The 22,395-nt window shown below is 47.8% G+C and overlaps 1 protein-coding gene across 1 annotated transcript in view; it reads right to left on the minus strand.

Annotated features, from left to right (window-relative positions):
• Positions 1–22,395, minus strand: part of PLXNC1 (plexin C1) — a 241,814-nt gene that overhangs the window by 114,816 nt on the left and 104,603 nt on the right. Inside the window, exons 17-18 of the mRNA XM_063927616.1 lie at positions 4,993–5,099; positions 2,543–2,596 (exon numbers count right to left, since the gene is read on the minus strand). Coding sequence (XP_063783686.1) covers positions 2,543–2,596; positions 4,993–5,099 — 161 coding nt within the window. The remainder of the gene's footprint in view (positions 1–2,542; positions 2,597–4,992; positions 5,100–22,395) is intronic.

Genomic DNA, 22,395 nt, shown 5'->3' on the forward strand with positions numbered 1-22,395 from the left:
TTTTTTTTCCCGTTAATATACAGGTTTGGACATGTCACGCTGTAATATACAGTAATCTATGGTATGCATCAATATAAATGGTTTAATACACAGTTATATATGTTATGTATGCAGCGATATATACGTTGTAACACACAGTAATATGTGGTATTTGGTGTAAATCTTTTTTTCCCCCGTTGATATACAGGTTTGGACATGTCACGCTGTAATATACAGTAATCTATGGTATGCATCGATATAAACGGTTTAATACCCATCTATATATGGTATGTATACAAAGATATAAATGGTGTGAATCTTTTTTCGTTAATATACATGTCTGGACATGTCACGATGTAATATACAGTAATATATGGTGCACAGCTATATAAACGGTTTTAGACACAGTAATATGTGGTATGCATGCAGCGATATACACGTTGTAATACACAGTAATATGTGGTATGTATACAGTGCTATACAAGCTGTAATACACAGTAATATATGGTCTGTATGCAGCGATATACATTGTTTAATACACAGTGACATATGGCATGTATGCAGCGATATATACGGTGTAATATACAGTAATCTATGGTATGCAGTGATATAAACGGTTTAATACACAGTTATATATGATATGTATGCAGCGATATATACGTTGTAATACATAGTAATATGTGGTATTTGGTGTAATTCTTTTTTTCGTTAATATACAGGTCTGGACATGCCTTATATTCTAAAATATCAAGGGAACAGTAACAATTTTATCACATACTCAGACCTTTAAGATACATATCAGCAGTGTAACAATATAATATGCATAGTTGATAAACTGATATATCTAATATATATATATAGACATATATATATAGACATATAGAAAACATGTCTGAACATCAATTACAAATTGAATTCTCATAGCACTCTTGATAGACCTTAATTATTGAACCAAACAAGTCTGGTCATGTCTGCTTACCCTAATAGTTCAACCTTCGGTCACTAGCAAATTCCTCAGCCTTACAAATTATCATATCCCTAGTAACAGAACTTAATTACCCTGCAGCTTTCTTGTCTGTTTGCGTGGCTCAGTCAAATAACTGTAACTATAAACAAATATAAGGACTACCTAGTTCTCAATGTCAACTCCTAATTAAAGCAAACAGGTTTGTCTATGTGTACTGATCAATAAAGTATTACTTCTCTGTGATTAAAACAAAATGACTATTCTGTGTGTACTGGTCAATAATGGTTTACTAGTCTCAATGTCAAATCTTTATTAAAGCAAACGGCCTTGTCTGTGTATACTGATCAATACAGTATGTCACAGAATCCCAGACATCTTGTTTGATATCACTATGTATGCAAAAAATAATGCTAGATACGTTTAATCAACATTTAAACACCGCTTTATTCAGGTTTAATACTCATAGCTTGCACGCTTATTTTATAAATCAACTGAAAATAACATTTACTGGCGCAACTAAGCTTTAACAACACACAAATCAAATGGAAATTATATAAGACGATGTAACAGCTAAGAGTTAATACACAGGAGGCTTTTCAATGATTAAACAAAGCTAATAACTAATTTGTAAGCTTATTTCAGCATTGGAAATTATATACATTGCTGCAACATCTAACAGTTAATAAACAGGAGGCTTTTCAATGATTAAACGACGCTTATATCTCCTTTTGTAAGCTTATTTCATATAAAACAACATCAGAAGGGGAGGAAAAGTGGGAGTGTTGGAGGAGTGGTTAGGGGTGTGGTTAGGACTTGGTTTGCATAACTGGGGGCGTCGACCTGTCAGATTGAGTTTGACAGAAAGTGGGGCTCTCTCTACTATTGTCATTTGCTCCCGTACATTACCAGATTTTCTATCCAACCAGCCAACTAGTTAGATGGTTAGACATTTAATCTTACGGTGTATGGCCAGCTAGTATATCTTTTGTATGTCATCTTGTGCAGTATTTATAGTGGTCCTGTAAACAGCATGTCTCCCAGCTGTCCAGGTTTAGGTGTGACAAATTTGATCTGAGGAGACTGTCCCACTATCCTGCATCAGGACTTTGGGCCTAATTCAGATCTGATCGCAGCAGCAAATTTGTTAGCCATTGGGAAAAACCATGTGCACTGCAGGGGGGGAGGGGGGGGGCAGATATAACATGTGCAGATAGAGTTAGATTTGGGAGGGGTGTGTTCACACTGAAATCTAAATTGCAGTGTAAAAATAAAGCAGCCAGTATTTACCCTGCACAGAAACAATATAACCCACCCAAATCTAAATCTCTTTGCACGTGTTGTATCTGCCCCACCTGCAGTGCACATGGTTTTGCCCATTAGCTAACAAATTTGCTGCTGCGATCAGATCTGAATTACCCCCTTTGTCCTGATTCATGTACAGCTGGTAGGTACATCCCACTGTTGGATGCCATTTTAATACTGTGCAGCATCAAAGGGGAAGGAAAGGGGGGTTGGAGGCTGCCAATCATTTTCAAAACTTAAAAAGCACATTTTTCTGATGTTGGGATGTATGAAACTGCAAGGGTCTATACTTACAGAAGGGGTGTTTTCACATAGTTTTTCACATAAATCTTGTCTGCTTCCATCAGACTAAAAGAAAACATTTATAGTGCAATTACTATACATTAACAGATGTTAACATAATGCATATTTATTGTTTCTGTAGTAATATGCGCAAAGTAAAAACACTGCATGGACTCAGGTTGGGGAGCAGAAATATGGTGGGTGCAGTGGCGGAACAAGCAAGCGGTGGGCCCAGGTGCGACAAAATGCTTTGGGCCCCCCCCCCATCCAAGTCCACCCCAGGGGCAGTGCGCGCCGTAGGCGCGCGCAAAAATACATAGTGGCGTGGCTTCGTGGGGAAGGGGTGTGGCCACAAAATAATACCAACACAGTAGTCTCCATTATTCAAATTACGCCGCACAGTAGCACCACTACACCAGGTAGAGACCCTTTTACACCTTACAGCGAACAGATTCCTCTTTTTACACATTACAGCAGACAGCGTGCCCTTTTTACACATAACGGCAGACCGCGTGCCCTTGTTACACATTACAGCAGACAGCGTGCCCTTGTTACACATTACGGCAGACAGCGTGCCCTTTTTACACATTACAGCAGACAGCGTGCCCTTGTTGCACATAGCGGCAGACAGCGTGCCCTTTTTACACATTACGGCAGACAGCGTGCCCTTGTTACACATTACGGCAGACCGCGTGCCCTTGTTACACATTACGGCAGACAGCGTGCCCTTGTTACACATTACGGCAGACAGCGTCCCCATTTTTACACATTACGGCAGGCAGATTCCCCATTTTTACACACAGCAGCAGGCAGATTCCCCATTTTTACACATAGCGTCAGGCAGTCCCCGTTTTACACATAGCGTCAGGCAGTCCCCCTTTTTTACACATTACGGCAGGCAGATTCCCCTTTTTACACATTGCGGCAGGCAGTCCCCCCTTTTTACACATTGCGGCAGGCAGTCCCCCCTTTTTACACATTGCGGCAGGCAATCCCCCCTTTTTACACATTGCTGCAGGCAGTCCCCCCTTTTTACACATTGCTGCAGGCAGTCCCCCCTTTTTACACATTGCGGCAGGTATGCCCCCCTTTTTACACATTGCGGCATGTAGTCCCCCCTTTTTACACAGTGCAGCAGGTAGTCCCCCATTTTTACACAGTGCGGCAGGTAGTCCCCCATTTTTACACATTGCGGCAGGCAGGCACAAGAAAGAAGGAAAGAAAGAAGGAAAGAAGGAAAGAAAGAAAGAAAGAAAGAAAGAAAGAAAGAAAGAAAGAAAGAAAGAAAGAAAGAAAGAAGAATTATAGAAGAATTATACTTACCCTCTCCGCTGGCTCAGGCTCCTCGGTGCAGCGTCAGAGACGATTCCCGGGCTAGGAGAAGGAGGAGGAGGGAGGCTGAGAAGGGAGCCGCAGCAGCGCTGTGTTACTGGTGGAGGCGCTGCTGCTGCTGCCCCTCTGCTTCCCTATAGGCTGTTCTCGGAAGACAGCCTATAGGGAAGCAGAGGGGCAGCAGCAGCAGCGCCTCCACCAGTAACAAAGCGCTGCTGCGGCTCCCTTCTCAGCCTCCCTCCTCCTCCTTCCCCCGTCTGTAGTACCGCTGCTCCTCTCCTCTCCTCTCTTCGCCGGGCGGCTGTGCGCTGCGGGCAGCGGTTGCCCGCAGCGCACAGCGGCATGTAATGAGTCAGTTTGACTCATTACATGCTTGGGCCCCTGGACAGAGGCGGGCCCCAGTGCAGTGCACTGCCTGCACTGCCGGTAGTTCCGCCTCTGGGTGGGTGCGAGTAGTAATCTGCATTAAATGCTGCCTTGGGACTAGTCGGGGGCTTACAATGGACCACTATTTGAATAGCTGCAGACACTTTGCCGGAGTGCTGACCTCTGCAACATGTAATGGTAGTGGTGCGCCCGGCAAAGAAGGAGCTGAACAAACCGCTACTATTATACATTGTAGCAGGTGGTACACAGCAGCTGGCAGTGGCGCACACACTCAAAGGGCAAAACCGGTCGATGCAACCGGTTTTGCCCACGGGGCATATGTGCTATGTGACGTGCACTGTCTGCACCACCCTTGTTACGACCCTACTCACAACCAGGGCCAATGAGATGCGGCCTTTCTTGAATCTTTGCTGCAGTTGTGTTTGATTCCAGGGGAGGATTGGGAACTAAAAGTGGCCCTTTAAAATGTTGTAGAAGTGGCCTGACATGGGCAGCACAAGAGGTATAACATACCATGTAGCCATGGCAGCATCACTGGATGGCAGAATTGCTGTACTGCAGGGATGGAATAACAGAATGAATGGGGACAATACAGTGTAATGAGAGCGGTGGGGCCACAAGACACACAAAACAGGCCCCACAGGCACGTCAGCCTATCAGGATTCTTCCTGGTGAGCCCTATGGCCAATCTGCCGCAGCATTATGTCACAGCATTAGCAAGTAGAAATAATATACAGATTTACCTCTGGAAATAAAGTGTTCAATGCAAAATGTTTGTAGTCAAAGAATGGAATAGTTCCCAGTGTGTCCAGTGTCACAACTTCTTTGTCTATTTGAAATTCAGCAAAACCTAGAAAGAAGAAATAGTATTAATAATGAAAGCATTCCCAAACCCTGGGCCAGACGTAGCACATACTGTATATAGTTTTGGTTAAATATAGATTTAAAGCAAATATTAAGATTACAAGAATTTGGTCTATCATTATTTACAAAATCTTTCTAACGCACTATCATTTTCAAATGTTCTTATATTATTCTAGTTGCGGGTCTAATAAAGACCACTATAGCAGTAGTATATAATACAATTTTACTAGAGCTGAGGCCAAAATAAAAAATATGACATGCTATGAATGCTATGCGCCCCTGTAGGGGCGGATTTGGCCACCAGGACAGATTCCGATGGGCCGGTCTCATACCCCCCTCAGCCAGGCCCATTCACACTCAGGCTGGGCTGGCTCACACTGCTTCCAGTACTTGCGGTTCATTGAAACACAATCCGGAAGTTAGGCTAGCGGGCACTTCCAGGTGCCGCTAGCCGTGAGAAGTGGTGAAGCTTTTCTACCATAGGAGGGACCTGGAGAAAGTTAACCAGCCCAGCAGCATCCTCTCTCTGGCCCCGGCCAAAGGTTTCTTCAACGAGCCCGGCCCAGGAGCAGCAGCATAGCGATGGTCGAATCTGGGTTCACTACACCCGCCGCCACCCTAGCTCCCGCACTCTCACTGAACTGACCAGAGCGGCAAATGAGCACTGAAGGGGAACCAGCAGAGAGGTTATTTTTAATTACATTATTTCCATTATCATGATGGAGTAAGGGTTGGGGTCACAGTGTATGGTTTGGGGACTGGACAGGAGCAGGATGTACCTTGTTCTCAGGATGCCAGCTGATCAGGCTGCACTCACAGCTAGTACTGGGACAATCTCTAATGCAAAGTCCTTCAGCCCTATAGCTGCCCAATGTCTGTCCATGATGATGGGCCTATTTATGTAATGCGGTGGCTATGTACAGTACCAGTCAAAAGTTTGGACACACCTTCTCATTCAATGGTTTTTATTTATTTTAATTATTTTCTACATTGTAGATTAATACTTAAGACATCAAAACTATGAAAGAACACATATAGAATTATGTTGTAAACAAAAAAGTGTTAAACAAAACAAAATATGTGTTATAATTTAGATTCCTCAAAGTAGCCCCCTTTTGCTTTGATGACAGCTTTGCACACTCTTGGCATTCTCTCAATCAGCTTCTTGAGATAGTCTCCTGGAATGGTTTTGAATTAACAGTGTGCCTTGTCAAGAGTCAATCTGTGGAATTACTTGCCTTCTTAATGTGTTTGAGACCATCAGTTGTGTTGTGCAGAGGTAGGGTTAGTACACAGTGGACACCCCTATTTGACTACTGTTATAATCCATATTATGGCACGAACCACTCAAGTTAGCAAAGACATGAAGGTCAGTCGATATGGAACATTTCAAGAACTTTGAATGTATCCTCAAGTGCAGTTGCAAAAACCATCAAACGCTATGCTGAAACTGGGTCATGATGACTGCCCCAGGAAAGGAAGACCAAGAGTAACCTTTGCTGTAGATGATAAATTCATTAAAGTTACCAGCCTCAGAAACCGCTACTTAACAGCACCTCAGATTAGAGCCCACATAAATTCTTCACAGAGTTCAAGTAGCAGACAAATCTCAACATCAACTGTTCAGAGGAGACTGCGTGAATAAGGCCTTTATGGTCGAATTGCTGTGAAGAAGCCACTACCGAGGATGAACAAGAAGAAGAAGAGAATTGTTTGGGCCAAGAAACACAAGGAATGGACATTAGACCAGTGGAAATCTGTACTTTGGTCTGACGAGTCCAAATTTGAGATTTTTGGTTCCAACCGCCGTGTCTTTGTGAGATGCAGAGAAGGTGAGCGGATGGTTTCTGCATGTGTGGTTTCCACTGTGAAGCATGGAGGAGGAGGTGTGATGGTTTGGGGGTTCTTTGTTGGTGAGTTATTCAAAATTCAAGGAACACTTAACCAGCATGGCTGCCACAGCATTCTGCAGCACCATGCCATCCCATCCGGTTTGCGCTTTCTGGGACCATCATTTGTTTTTCAACAAGACAATGACCCCAAACACACCTCCAGACTATGTAAGGGCTACTTGACCAAGAAGGAAAGTGATGGAATGCTGCATCAGATGATCTGGCCTCCACAATCACCCGACCTAAACCCAATTGAGCTGGTTTGGGATGAGTTGGACCGCAGAGAAGGAAAAGCAGCCAAGTGCTCAGCACCTCTTGGAACTCCTTCAAGACTGTTGGAAAACAAATTCCAGGAGACTACCTCATGAAGCTGATTGAGAGAATGCCCAAAGTACTGTATCTATCTCAGAATCAGGACCTCTGAGGAGTGACCATGCCCTCTTGACAGACCCCTCCCCCTCAACAGACTCCGCCCCCATTAGGGCTGCTTCCATAAATTTCTTAGGCTGGTGTTCGACCCCAATCCGCCCCTGCGCCCCTGTCAATATCGGCGCTGCTATCTTCAAGATAGCTCGCCAATGTGTGCGGCAATGTATGAATGGTCAATGGCACTGATCGTTCCATCAACTGCAGCTATCGATTTCGACAGCTGCAGGTGTCATTGCCTATTCACCCCAGCAGGGACCACACTTGTCCCTAGCTGCGGCAGCTGTCCTCTACAGGCTGCAAGTGAGACCTTTTGAGGCTTGCAAGATCTTGCATGTGCGCACTGGAGCCAGCCTGCCTGTGAGTAACAGCAGTTTGGGGCTGGGATCATCAGCCACAGCTTGGCCCTTTATTAGGCTTGATCATTGGAGCTGTAGAGCCAAGTTTAAATGGGGCATGGCCGTTGAGTGCCCGGGAACTTCCTCTCTCAGAATGCTTCAGTTCGAAGTCCTCAGCCTCCTCTCATACGTATGTTGCCTGGCCCCCAATTCTCCTGTGCGAAACCCAAAAAACGCTGAACAGATTTTAAATTGGAGGGTCAGGGCTAATCAAATAATTGCTTCTCCTCAACCCCCTACTTCCACTGGCCAGCCTAGACAGAGGCAACTCAGAAGCTCCTAAGCTGTGCCTCTCCCCCCCCCACTTCGCCATGTTTGCCTCTGCAACCCTATATGCTAGGCCCCTCCAAGTGAGGGGCAGACATTCCCCTGCTGTGCCTCAACCCTCTTCCATCTGTGCCTCAGCCAGTGCCATCTTCTTCATCTGTGTCACTGCCTCCCACCTCCATCTGTGCCTCTTCCACTTTACCCATCTATGCCTCTGCATCTTTGCCATCTGTTCCTATGTTACCTTCTAAATCTGTCCCTTTGACAACCCTTCTCCACCATATGTGACTTTGCCCCCTCCCCACATGTGCCTCTGCCAAGGGCGCTGACAGCTATTTTGTGCCTCTGTACTGGGAGGAGGCATGGTCAACTTGAGTAGGTGTGGTCAGCCCCCTCCTTTTGAAATCTTAAAAATTACACTTTATGTGCGGCTGTACATACCTGCACGGGTAGGTGGGTAGCGGCAGTTCTGGCAAACGTGGGGGAGTGTAACTGCTTATCGCCCGCACATCACACAGGAATAGAGAAGACTGACTGCTTCTGCAGCAGCCTCTCTCCCTGTTATGATTCTAATACTCAGGTCTGGGGTGATCTTATATGAAAGGACCTGAATACCAGAACGTAATATTGGGAAAGGGGAAAGGAATGGGAATAGCCCCTGGCGCCCTATCTCCGTTGTCTCGCCCATGCTGTCAGTACACTCTTGCGAGACTATGGTTGCTTGGGCCCATGGCAGCCGCGTTTGAAGGGCGGATTACGTCTGCCCAACTCCGATGCCCCCTCAGGTCTTAATGAGAAACAAAGAGTGAACCGAGACAGGGTGATAACAAGGGGCCCTCTAACTAAACAACAAGGTCACAAGGTCAGGGGCTACTAACAAACCTAAAACTAAAGTATGCGCGGATTACCGCCAGGGAAAAGAACAACCAAAATACTCCACTTGTCCACTCTCCTACACGGCACCGCCGAGTTCCGGAGAGGACTGTGGAAGCGGATACCTCCGCAAATGCTCCAAAACCAGAACACAATATTAAGCGGCCTAGGCCGCATCACGCGGCAGAGCCGCCACTCACGAAACCAAACGAGATCCTCTAAAGACTGTCACTGGTAAATGAGGACCAGGAGAACTCCTTGGGATGAGATGACAAACACCAAGACTCAGGAACTCAGAGGACTGGAACGACCGGGCACAGCAGACCAGGAACAGACGTTCACCAACATGAGCAGCATGCAGGAAACTATCACCGGCGTCTGTGTGAGGCACTGAGAAGGCATTTAGCAGGGAATCCTCCAGAGTCCAGAGCCTGATTACAATGAATGTCGTGCAGCTGCCCTGCTGCACGACCAGAAAACATGTGTGCACAGTTAATTAATCAACCCTGCAACGGGGAACGCGGTCCGCTCGTGGTGTCCCCGTTGCTAGGGTCCCGGCGGCTCGGCTCGCCCGGCGTCCTAGCGTTGCTAGGGAGCCGGCGGCTCAGCGCGCACGGCGTCCTAGCGTTGCTAGGGACCCGGCGGCTCAGCGCGCTCGGCGTCCCTAGTTGCTAGGCGCCGGGCCGGGAGGAAGTCCCGGACCGCGGCGCCTAACAGTACCCCCCCCCCTTGAGGAGGGGTCAACGAACCCCTAAAGCCAGGTTTCTGAGGAAATTCCTGAAAGAATAATCTCTTGAGTTTAGGGGCATGAAGATCCTTATCCAGGACCCAAGACCTTTCCTCCGGACCATAGCCTTTCCAGTGAATCAAAAAATAAAGCCGGCCTTGGGACACTTTAGAATCTAAAACCTTCTCTACCAAGAACTCCTGTTGTCCCTGCACATCCACTGGAGATCTACCCTGGGAGGTCCTCCGAGGAAATCTGCTGGAAGAAACATATTGTTTCAACAGGGAACAGTGGAAAGTATTTCTAATTCTGAGAGATCTTGGCAAGCGTAGCCGAAAGGCAACTGGGTTGACCTTCTTAATGATAAGAAACGGTCCAATAAATTTGGGTCCCAGTCTAGCTGAGGGTTGTCGAAGCTTGATGTTGCGAGTTGACAACCATACCTTATCTCCCACCTTAAAAGTGCAAGGACGTCGGAGCCTATCAGAAAATTTATTTTCTCGGAAGGCCGTTTTTCTGAGGGCAAGGTGCACTTTTCTCCAAATTGCTCTGAGATGGGAGGTTAAGGTCAACGAGGAAACTGGAGAATGATGGAAAAAAAAGTTGGCTCTAGGATGAAAACCAAAGACTGAAAAGAATGGGGACTCCTTGGTGGAGGAATGACACGAGTTATTATAAGCAAATTCGGCCAAAGGAAGAAACTCGGACCAATCATTCTGGAGTTTGGCCGAATACAAACGTAAGTACTGTTTTAATGAGTGGTTGACTCGTTCGGTTTGCCCGTTAGACTGTGGATGGTAACCCGATGTTAAAGACAGTTTCATCTTCAATGAGACACAAAAACGTTTCCAGAAACGTGCGATGAACTGTGGACCCCGATCGCAGACAACATCAGTGGGCAAACCATGGAGCCTGAACACATGGCGGAGGAACAAAACTGCCAACCCTTGAGCAGAGGGTAATCGGGGAAGAGCAATGAAATGAGCCATTTTACTAAAACGGTCCACTACCACCCAAATGACTCGCAATCCGGCTGAAAGGGGAAGGTCCACCATGAAATCCATGGAAATATGAGACCACGGCCTGAGAGGAACGGCTAAAGGCATGAGTTGCCCGATAGGCAACGAACGAGGAACCTTATGCTGTGCACAAACCTGACAGGAATGGACGAATTCCTTAACGTCTTTAGAAAGACTAGGCCACCACACTGAGCGAGAGACTAACTCCAAGGTCTTAGTGATACCCGGATGCCCCGAGACTTTGTTGTCATGAAACTCAGTTAAAACAGTGCCTCTCAAAAATTCAGAGACAAAAAGACGACCAGCAGGAGTAAGTCTAGGAGCTTGGTGTTGAAGCTGGTTTAACTGAGTAAATAAATCCTGTGTGAGGCCTGCCCGGATGACTGAAGATGGAACTATGGGGGTAGTAACAGGATTGCTATTGTGAACCGGAAGAAAGCAATGTGACAGAGCATCAGCTTTCGTATTCTTGGAACCAGGCCTGAAGGTGATTATAAACCTGAAACGAGTAAAAAACAATGCCCAACGTGCCTGCCGAGCATTAAGCCGTTTAGCTGATTCAATATATTGCAGGTTCTTATGATCAGTAAAAACAGTAATAGTATGCCTAGCTCCCTCCAGCCAATGCCTCCACTCCTCGAAAGCCCATTTTACTGCCAGTAATTCCCGATTACCAATGTCATAGTTGGATTCAGCGGAGGAGAATTTCCTGGACATGAAGGCACAAGGATGTAACTCCTGAGACTCCGGATCTTCCTGAGAAAGGATAGCCCCCACTCCAACCTCTGAGGCATCAACCTCCACAATAAATGGAAGCTCCGGATTAGGATGTCTGAGGACAGGAGCCGAGACAAAGGCCTGCTTCAAGGCCCGGAAGGCTAATTCAGCTTCATGCGATCAATTGGAGGGATCCGCTCCTTTTTTAGTCAAAGCTACTATGGGAGCGACCAGGTGAGAAAAAGTTTGTATGAACCACCTATAATAATTAGCAAACCCTAAAAAGCGCTGAATTGCTTTTAAATTAGTGGGTTGCGCCCAATTAAGGATGGCCTGGAGTTTTTTCGGTTCCATGAAAAATCCCTGGGGAGAAATAATGTATCCCAAGAAAGACACCTCTGTGATGTGAAAATCACACTTCTCAAGCTTGGCATATAAATGATTCTCTCGTAATTTTTGAAGAACCAGACGCACCTGGGTAACATGTTGTTCCATAGACTCAGAGTATATCAAAATGTCGTCAAGATAAACGACCATGAACATCCCAAGGAAGTCACGGAGAACATCGTTAATGAGGTCTTGAAAAACCGCCGGAGCATTTGACAGGCCGAACGGCATCACCAGGTATTCATAGTGACCCGACTGAGTGCTGAAAGCCGTCTTCCACTCATCCCCAGATTTTATTCGGATGAGGTTGTAAGCTCCCCTAAGATCAATTTTCGAAAAGATCACGGCGGAGCGTAACTGATCAAAAAGCACTGAAATTAATGGCAAAGGATAGGTGTTTTTCACAGAGATCTTATTCAGAGCCCTAAAATCAATACATGGTCTAAGTGACCCATCTTTTTTTCTCAACAAAGAAAAATCCTGCACTTTACGGAGACTTTGAAGGCCTAATAAAACCTTTCTTAAGGCTTTCATGAATGTAATTATTCATGGCCGTGGTTTCTGGCCCGGACAGGGCATATCATCTCCCCTTAGGCAAAGTGGCACCTGGTACTAACTCAATTGCACAATCGTAGGACCGATGGGGAGGCAGAATGTCCGCATTGCCTTTGGAGAACACATCGGCAAAATCCTGATATTCCACAGGAATAAGCTCTGGGACGACTGCTGCAACCCGGACTGGATAAGAAATACATTCCTTAACACAAAAAGGACCCCATTGAGAAATCTCCCCGGACCGCCAGTCAATGGTGGGATTATGAAAGGCAAGCCAAGGGTGACCCAAAACTACAGGAACTGCCGGACAATGTGTAAGGTAGAATTCTATATCTTCAGAATGTAAGGCTCCTACTGTAAGTAATACTGGAGGTGTGCGGTGAGTAATTATCCCATTGGAAAGCGGACCCCCATCTAACCCGTGCATGGTGATACGTTTATCCAACGGTATCAGTGGAATGCCCAAGACCTTAGCCCAAGTTAAATCCATAAAATATCCTGCAGCTCCACTGTCGACAAAGGCCGACACCAATGAACTGAGGCTGCCAAAGGAAATCTTAACAGGGACTAAGAGAGAGTCATTTGAGGAGATAAGCTGCAGACCAAAGTGAACCCCCTCACAATTCACTTGGTCAGAGCGTTTCCCGACTTGTTCGGGCAGTTGCGAGCAATATGTCCCTTACCACCACAGTACAAACAAAGACCAGAACTTAATCTTCTGGTTCTTTCCTATGGGGACAGCCGGGAGAGACCCATCTGCATGGGCTCCTCGACGTCCTCTGAAAAGGTATAAACACAAGGACTAGGCCTAACAGTTGTTCCTCTTTCAGCCCTCCGCTCTCGGAGACAACGATCTATTTTTATAGCAAGCTCCATGAGTTTATCGAGAGTCTCAGGAGCGGGGTACTGGAGGAGACTGTCTTTAATAAGTTCAGATAAACCGAGGCGAAACTGACTGCGCAGGGCCGGGTCATTCCAGCCACAGTCGTTCGACCAACGGCGAAATTCGGTACAATACACCTCTGCTGGATTTTTACCTTGTTTGAGAGCACGCAGGTGACTCTCAGCTGACGCCTCTCTATCTGGGTCATCATACAACAAACCTAATGATTTAAAAAAGGCGTCTACAGATAACAAAGCAGGATCTTCAGCTTTTAACCCAAACGCCCAGGTCTGTGGATCCCCCTGGAGTAACGACATAATAATCCCAACCCGCTGAGATTCAGTACCAGAAGAACTAGGCCTTAAACGAAAATATAGCTTACAAGCTTCTTTAAAATTAAAAAAATCTTTTCGGTTACCCGAAAAACGGTCGGGTAAATGCATCTTTGGTTCTGGGACCACCCTCGGGGAGGCTCGCAAAAGATCTTCCTGCGATCTCACCCGAAGAGAAAGGTCCTGAACCATCTGAGTAAGTTCTTGAATTTGGTTAACTAAAAGCTGACCGGGATTTGGTCCTAACCCTGCCGGATTCATGAAGCCGGTTAACTCTCACCAGTTTTTGGGCCGGTGATAATGTTATGATTCTAATACTCAGGTCTGGGGTGATCTTATATGAAAGGACCTGAATACCAGAACATAATACTGGGAAAGGGGAAAGGAATGGGAATAGCCCCTGGCGCCCTATCTCCGTTGTCTCGCCCGTGCTGTCAGTACACTCTTGCGAGACTATGGTTGCTTGGGCCCATGGCAGCGGCGTTTGAAGGGCGGATTACGTCTGCCCAACTCCGATGCCCCCTCAGGTCTTAATGAGAAACAAAGAGTGAACCGAGACAGGGTGATAACAAGGGGCCCTCTAACTAAACAACAAGGTCACAAGGTCAGGGGCTACTAACAAACCTAAAACTAAAGTATGCGCGGATTACCGCCAGGGAAAAGAACAACCAAAATACTCCACTTGTCCACTCTCCTACACGGCACCGCCGAGTTCCGGAGAGGACTGTGGAAGCGGATACCTCCGCAAATGCTCCAAAACCAGAACACAATATTAAGCGGCCTAGGCCGCAGCACGCGGCAGAGCCGCCACTCACGAAACCAAACGAGATCCTCTAAAGACTGTCACTGGTAAATGAGGACCAGGAGAACTCCTTGGGATGAGATGACAAACACCAAGACTCAGGAACTCAGAGGACTGGAACGACCGGGCACAGCAGACCAGAAACAGACGTTCACCAACATGAGCAGCATGCAGGAAACTATCACCGGCGTCTGTGTGAGGCACTGAGAAGGCATTTAGCAGGGAATCCTCCAATCAGAGTCCAGAGCCTGATTACAATGAATGTCGTGCAGCTGCCCTGCTGCACGACCAGAAAACATGTGTGCACAGTTAATTAATCAACCCTGCAACGGGGAACGCGGTCCGCTCGTGGCGTCCCCGTTGCTAGGGTCCCGGCGGCTCGGCTCGCCCAGCGTCCTAGCGTTGCTAGGGAGCCGGCGGCTCAGCGCGCACGGTGTCCTAGCATTGCTAGGGACCCGGCGGCTCAGCGCGCTCGTTGTCCCTAGTTGCTAGGCGCCGGGCCGGGAGGAAGTCCCGGACCGCGGCGCCCAACACTCCCCAGTACAGCGCATAGCAACCGGGAGGGTGAGGGGGGACTGCAGATTAGGAATGGCATGGACAAACACATAATACAACTAAATGATGGCACGTACACACTTTTCATTAATAATTTATCATTTATATTTTATTTGTGTGTGTAGATACACACACAAACGGATTCAGTATGCTATGCCGGCTGTCGGGATCCCGGTGGTCAGGAGACTGACGTCGGGATCCTGACAGTCGGAATACTGGCGGTGAGCGCACAGTGGGAGTAATTCAGAGTTGATAGCAGCAGCAAATTTGTTAGCAGATGGGCAAAACCATGTGCACTGCAGGTGTGCCAGATATAACATTTGCAGAGAGAGTTAGATTTGGGTGGGTTATTTTGTTTCTGTGCAGGGTAAATACTGGCTGCTTTATTTTTACATTGCAATTTAGATTTCAGTTTGAGCACACCCCACCCAAATCTAACTCTCTCTGCTCATGTTATATCTGGCACACCTGCAGTGCACATGGTTTTACCCAACTGCTAACAAATTTGTTGCTGCGATCAACTCTGAATTAGGCCCAGTGTCCCCTCGTGGGCTAACGCGTTATATTCACCCTTGGGTGGAGGTGTGAACCACCACCCGAGTGGACAGGCCGCCAGTATTTCACCGGGTGTCAGGATTCTGGCGTTGGTATCCTGACAGCTGGGATCCTGACAGCCGACAAAATGAATGCCTCCCACACAAACATATATGTATGTGATATGGGAAGCTCTGACTGCATATATGGAGATCTGAGAGACACGCACATGCAATGTGGGATGCCTGGAGGCATGTGGGGAGGTCTGATACATGTTGGTTATGTGGCAGGTGCATTTTAGCACATGCTCGCTCTGGAAACCGGGACCCTATACAACACCTCTGCATCCACAGAATCGGTGGCAGGGGAATCAAGGTGATAGAGTGGTGCATGTCTGTTTCATTTGCACTGGGGCCCATAATTTCTGATTGCAACCCTGTTTGTGAAGTATTACTTGCTGATGTGTCTGTATACACCTAGCATCCATACACCATACGGCATGAGACACCGGATCAGACTAAGCTGCTGAAAAAGGTGTAACTAGACACTTTAGAACTGTGTGCAAGAACAGCGTCAGCGCCCCCCCCCCCCATATGCAATATAGTGCCAAAAATATAGGGCATGGCTTCATGAGGAAGGGGCGTGGCCACAAAATAATAAGATTTTACTTACCGGTAAATCTATTTCTCGTAGTCCGTAGAGGATGCTGGGACTCCGTAAGGATTATGGGGAATAGACGGGCTCCGCAGGAGATAGGGCACTTTAAGAAAGCTTTGGACTCTGGGTGTGCACTGGCTCCTCCCTCTATGCCCCTCCTCCAGACCTCAGTTAGGGAAACTGTGCCCAGGGGAGATGGACAGTACGAGGAAGGATTTTTGTAAATCTAAGGGCGAGATCCATACCAGCCACACCAATCACACCGTATAACTTGTGATAAACTTACCCAGTTAACAGTATGAACAACAACATAGCCACGGTTCCACCGAAAAACTATAACATAACCCTTATGTAAGCAATAAATATATACAAGTCTTGCAGAAGAAGTCCGCACATGGGACGGGCGCCCAGCATCCTCTACGGACTACGAGAAATAGATTTACCGGTAAGTAAAATCTTATTTTCTCTAACGTCCTTGAGGATGCTGGGACTCCGTAAGGACCATGGGGACTATACCAAAGCTCCCAAACGGGCGGGAGAGTGCGGATGACTCTGCAGCACCGATTGAGCAAACAGGAGGTCCTCCTCAGCCAGGGTATCAAACTTATAGAACTTTGCAAAGGTGTTTGTCCCCGACCAAGTAGCTGCTCGGCATAACTGTAATGCCGAGACCCCTCGGGCAGCCGCCCAAGAAGAGCCCACTTTCCTAGTGGAGTGAGCCTTAACCGATTTCGGTAACGGCAATCCTGCCATAGAATGCGCCTGCTGAATCGTGTTACAGATCCAGCGAGCAATAGTCTGCTTTGAAGCAGGGGCGCCAACCTTGTTGGCCGCATACAGAATGAACAAAGCTTCAGTCTTCCTGATTCTAGCCATTCTGGTCACATAAATCTTCAAAGCCCTGACTACATCCAGGGACTCGGAATCCTCCAAGTCCCGTGTAGCCACAGGCACGACAATAGGTTGGTTCACATGAAAAGATGAGACCACTTTTGGCAGAAAGTGAGGGCGAGTCCTCAACTCCGCCCTATCCACGTGAAAAACCAAGTATGGGCTTTTATGTGATAAAGCCGCCAATTCGGAAACACGTCTTGCCGAAGCTAACGCCAACAACATGACCACTTTCCACGTGAGGTATTTCAACTCCACAGTTTTGAGTGGTTCAAACCAAGGTGACTTGAGGAAACGTAACACCACGTTAAGGTCCCAAGGCGCCACCGGAGGCACAAAGGGAGGCTGAATATGCAGCACTCCCTTCACAAAGGTCTGTACTTCAGGAATAGAGGCCAATTCTCTTTGAAGGAAAATGGATAAGGCCGAAATCTGGACCTTTATGGACCCTAATTTTAGGCCCAAAGTCACTCCTGTTTGAAGGAAGTGAAGTAGACGGCCCAAATGGAACTCCTCCGTAGGAGCAGCTCTGGCCTCACACCAAGAAACATATTTCCGCCATATACGGTGAAAATGTTTTAACGTCACATCTTTCCTAGCCTTGATCAGGGTAGGAATGACTTCCTCCGGAATCCCTTTTTCCGCTAGGATCCTGCGTTCAACCGCAATGCCGTCAAACGCAGCCGCGGTAAGTCTTGGAACAGACAGGGCCCCTGCTGCAGCAGGTCCTGCCTTAGAGGAAGAGGCCACGGATCCCCTGCGAGCAACTCTTGCAGCTCCGGATACCAAGTCCTCCGTGGCCAATCCGGAACAATGAGTATTGTTCTGACCCTGCTTCTTCGTATTATTCTCAACACCTTGGGTATGAGAGGAAGAGGAGGAAACCCATAGACCGATCTGAACACCCAAGGTGTCACCAGAGTGTCTACCGCTACCGCCTGAGGGTCCCTTGACCTGGCGCAATACCGCTTTAGCTTTTTGTTGAGACGGGATGCCATCATGTCGATTTGAGGCAGTCCCAAACGATCCGTGATCTGTTCGAAGACTTCTTGATGAAGTCCCCTCTCTCCCGGATGCAGGTCGTGCCTGCTGAGATAGTCCGCCTCCCAGTTGTCCACCCCCGGGATGAACACCGCTGACAGCACGCTTACATGGCCTTCCGCCCAGCGTAGAATCCTGGTCGCTTCTGCCATGGCCATTCTGCTCCTTGCTCCGCCTTGGCGGTTTATATGAGCCACTGCCGTGACATTGTCTGACTGAATCAGAACCGGTTTTCTCCGAAGCAATTCCTCCGCTTGACGCAGGGCGTTGTATATGGCCCTCAACTCCAGGACGTTGATGTGGAGACAAGACTCTAGGCTTGACCAGAGACCTTGGAAATTTCTTCCCAGTGTCACTGCTCCCCAGCCTCGGAGGCTTGCGTCCGTGGTCACCAGGACCCAGTCCTGAATGCCGAACCTGCGACCTTCTAGTAGGTGAGCACTGTTCAGCCACCACAGGAGAGATACCCTGGTCCTGGGAGACAGGGTGATCCTTTGATTCATTTGTAAATGGGACCCGGACCACTTGTCCAAGAGGTCCCATTGAAAAGTCCTTGCATGGAACCTGCTGAAAGGGATGGCCTCGTAGGAAGCCACCATCTTCCCCAGGACCCGCGTGCAATGATGCACTGAAACCTTTTTTGGTTTTAATAGGTTCCTGACCATGGCTATGAGTTCCTGAACCTTTTCGATCGGAAGAAAAACCTTTTTCTGGTCTGTGTCTAGAATCAGCCCCAAAAAGGTCAGACGCGTTGTAGGGACTAGCTGGGACTTCGGTATATTGAGAATCCAGCCGTGTATCTGTAAAGTCTTCATGGACAGAGACACGCTGTCCAGCAACCTCTCCCGAGATCTCGCCTTTATGAGGAGATCGTCCAAGTATGGGATAATTGTGACCCCCTGCCTGCGCAGGAGCACCATCATTTCCGCCATTACCTTGGTGAAAATTCTCGCGGCCGTGGAAAGCCCAAACGGCAACGTCTGAAATTGGTAGTGACAGTCCTGCACTGCAAATCTCAGGAACGCCTGATGCGGGGGGAATATCGGAACATGAAGGTAAGCATCCTTTATGTCCAGGGACACCATCCAATATCCCCCCCCCCCCTCCAGGCTGGCGATGACCGCCCTGAGTGATTCCATTTTGAACTTGAACCTCTTCAAGTACAGGTTCAGAGATTTCAGGTTTAAAATGGGTCTGACCGAACCGTCCGGTTTCGGGACCACAAACAGGGTTGAGTAATATCCCTCACCTTGCTGGAGATGAGGAACTGTGACAATCACCTGTTGAATATACAATTTTTGGATTGCTGCCAACACTAGCTCCCTCTCTGACGGGGAAGCCGGCAGAGCCGATTTGAAAAATCGGCGAGGAGGCAAGTCTTCGAATTCCAGCCTGTATCCCTGAGAAACAATCTCTAATGCCCAGGGATCCACCTGCGAGTGAACCCAGACGTGGCTGAAAAACCGAAGACGAGCCACCACCAGATCTGCCTCCCCTCGGAAAGCCCCAGCGTCATGCGGTGGACTTTGCAGACGCAGGGGAGGACTTCTGCTCTTGGGAACTAGCTGTGTGCAGCTTTTTTCCCCTGCCTTTCCCTCTGGCAACAAAGGATGATCCACGTACCTTCTTGTTTTTATTGGAACGAAAGGACTGTATTTGATAATGAGGTGCCTTTTTTGTATGCTGCGGGGGGACATAAGGTAAGAAATTTGACTTACCAGCCGTAGCCGTAGAGACAAGATCCGAGAGGCCGTCTCCAAACAACTCCACCCCTTTGTAAGGCAAGGACTCCATATGCCGCTTTGAATCGGCATCTCCCGTCCACTGTCAGGTCCAGAAGAGCCGCCTAGCAGAAATAGACATAGCATTTATTCTGGAGCTTAATAAACAAATGTCTCTCTGAGCATCCCTCTGTTACAAGGCAGCAACTCTGATATGCTCTATGGTCATTTGAATGGCGTCCCTATCTAAGGTGTCAATTTCCGTAGATAAGGAATCTGCCCATGCCACAACCGCACTACAAACCCAGGCCGACGCCATAGCCGGTCGAGCAATAGTACCGGAATGATTGTAAATGTGCTTTAAGGTAATTTCCTGCCTGCGATCAGCAGGTTCCTTGAGGGAAGCCGTATCCTGAGAAGGCAGTGCCACCTTTTTGGACAAACGTGTCAGCGCCTTGTCAACTTTTGGCGAAGATTCCCAGCGTATCCTATCAGTTTGTGGAAAAGGATACGCCATGAGAATCCTTTTGGGAACTTGTGGTCTCCTATCCGGAGATTCCCAAGCCTTTTCGCACAAGTCACTTAATTCCAGTGAGGATGGAAAAGTGACTTCAGGCTTTTTCCCTTTATACATGTGTACCCTCGTGTCAGGGACAGGGGGTTCCTCAGTAATATGCAAAACCTCTTTAATGGCAATAATCATGTACCGTATACCCTTAGCCACCTTCGGCTGTAATTTTGCATCTTCATAGTCGACACAAGAGTCAGTATCTGTGTCGGTATCTGTGTAATCGATCTGGGATATGGTGCGCTTCTGAGACCCCGAAGGACCTGGCGCCCCAGGGACAGGCATGGACTGGCTACCTGACTGATCCCTAGCTTCTGCCTTGTCTAATCTTTTATGCAATAGATTGACATTTGCATTCAAGACATTCAGCATATCCACCCATTCCGGTGTCGGCGTTGCCGACGGCGACCTGCCATTCAAGCACTCCCCCTCCACATTAAGCGAGTCTTTCTCGTCAAACATGTCGACACACGCGTACCGACACACTTCACACACACACACACACACACACACACACACACACACACACACACACACACACACACACACGGAACCTCTTTCCTGAAGACAGTATCCCTGTCAAGGCCCTTTGGAGAGACAGAGAGAGAGTATGCCAGCACACACCCCAGCGCAATAACCCTGGAGACCAACACAAAATGTTTTTCCCCAGCAGCGATTATGTAAATTGCCAATTATTTGCCCCCCCCCTTTCTTTTAAGCACCCTTTCACCGTGTGTAAGCAGGGGAGAGTCCGGGGAGCTTCCTCTCAGCAGTGCTGTGGAGAGAAAATGGCGCTGGTGAGTGCTGAGGGAGAAGCCCCGCCCCCTCGGTGGCGGGCTTCTGTCCCACTCAAACTTAGTAAAATATGGCGGGGGCTCTTTTATATACATGTACAGAGCCCACCTATACATGTATATAGTCTTTTTGCCATGCAGAGGTTTATATTGCTGCCCAGGGCGCCCTGCACCCTTACAGTGACCGGAGTATGTGAGGTGTATGGGAGCAATGACGCACAGCTGCAGTGCTGTGCGTTACCTCAGTGAAGCTGAAGGCTTCTGCCGCCTGACGACTTCTGTCTTCTGTACTTCTAGCTCTGTGAGGAGAACGGCGGCGCAGCTCCGGGGGTGGATGCCCAGTAAGAACCTGCGTTCACCCCCTCTGGAGCTAACGGCGTCCAGTAGCCGAGGAAGCAGAGCCTATCTTTGACAAGAAGGTCTGCTCCTCTCTCCTCAGTCCCTCGATGCAGGGAGCCTGTTGCCAGCAGTGCTCCCTGTGAAAAAGTAGTAAAAGGTAGAAAGAAAAAAAAAATCCAAACAAAAATGCTTCTAGGCAGAGAACTCTGGAGAGCTCTCTGCAGTGCACCCATCTTGCTCTGGGCACAGTGTAAAACTGAGGTCTGGAGGAGGGGCATAGAGGGAGGAGCCAGTGCACACCCAGAGTCCAAAGCTTTCTTAAAGTGCCCTATCCCCTGCGGCGCCCGTCTATTCCCCATGGTCCTTACGGAGTCCCAGCATCCTCAAGGACGTTAGAGAAAATACCAATCCATACAGTATTACGCTGTACAGAAGTCAAATTATGCCACACAGTAGCGCCACTTACACACATTACACTAGGTAGAACCTCTTTTATACATTATACCAGGTAAAGCCGCTGTCACACATTATGCCAGGGAAAGCCCCATTTTATAAATTACTCCAGGAAGAGCCCCTATCACACATTATGCCAATTAGAGTTCCCTTTTACACATTATGGCAGTAGAGCCCCCTTTTACACAGTACGGCAGGTAGAGTCCCCCTTTTTTATACATAATGCAAGGCAGAGTCCCCCTTATTTACACATTAGACAGGCAGAGTCCCCCTTATTTACACATTAGACAGGCAGAGTCCCCCTATTTTACACATTACGGCAGCCAGAGTACCCCTTTTTGACATATTACAGCAGCCAGAGTACCCCTTTTTTACACATTACAGCAGCCAGAGTACCCCCTTTTTTACACATTACGGCAGGTAGATACCTCTATTTACACATTACAGCAAG

Source organism: Pseudophryne corroboree, chromosome 6 (assembly GCF_028390025.1).
Source record: "Pseudophryne corroboree isolate aPseCor3 chromosome 6, aPseCor3.hap2, whole genome shotgun sequence".
Taxonomy (NCBI): Eukaryota; Metazoa; Chordata; class Amphibia; order Anura; family Myobatrachidae; genus Pseudophryne; species Pseudophryne corroboree.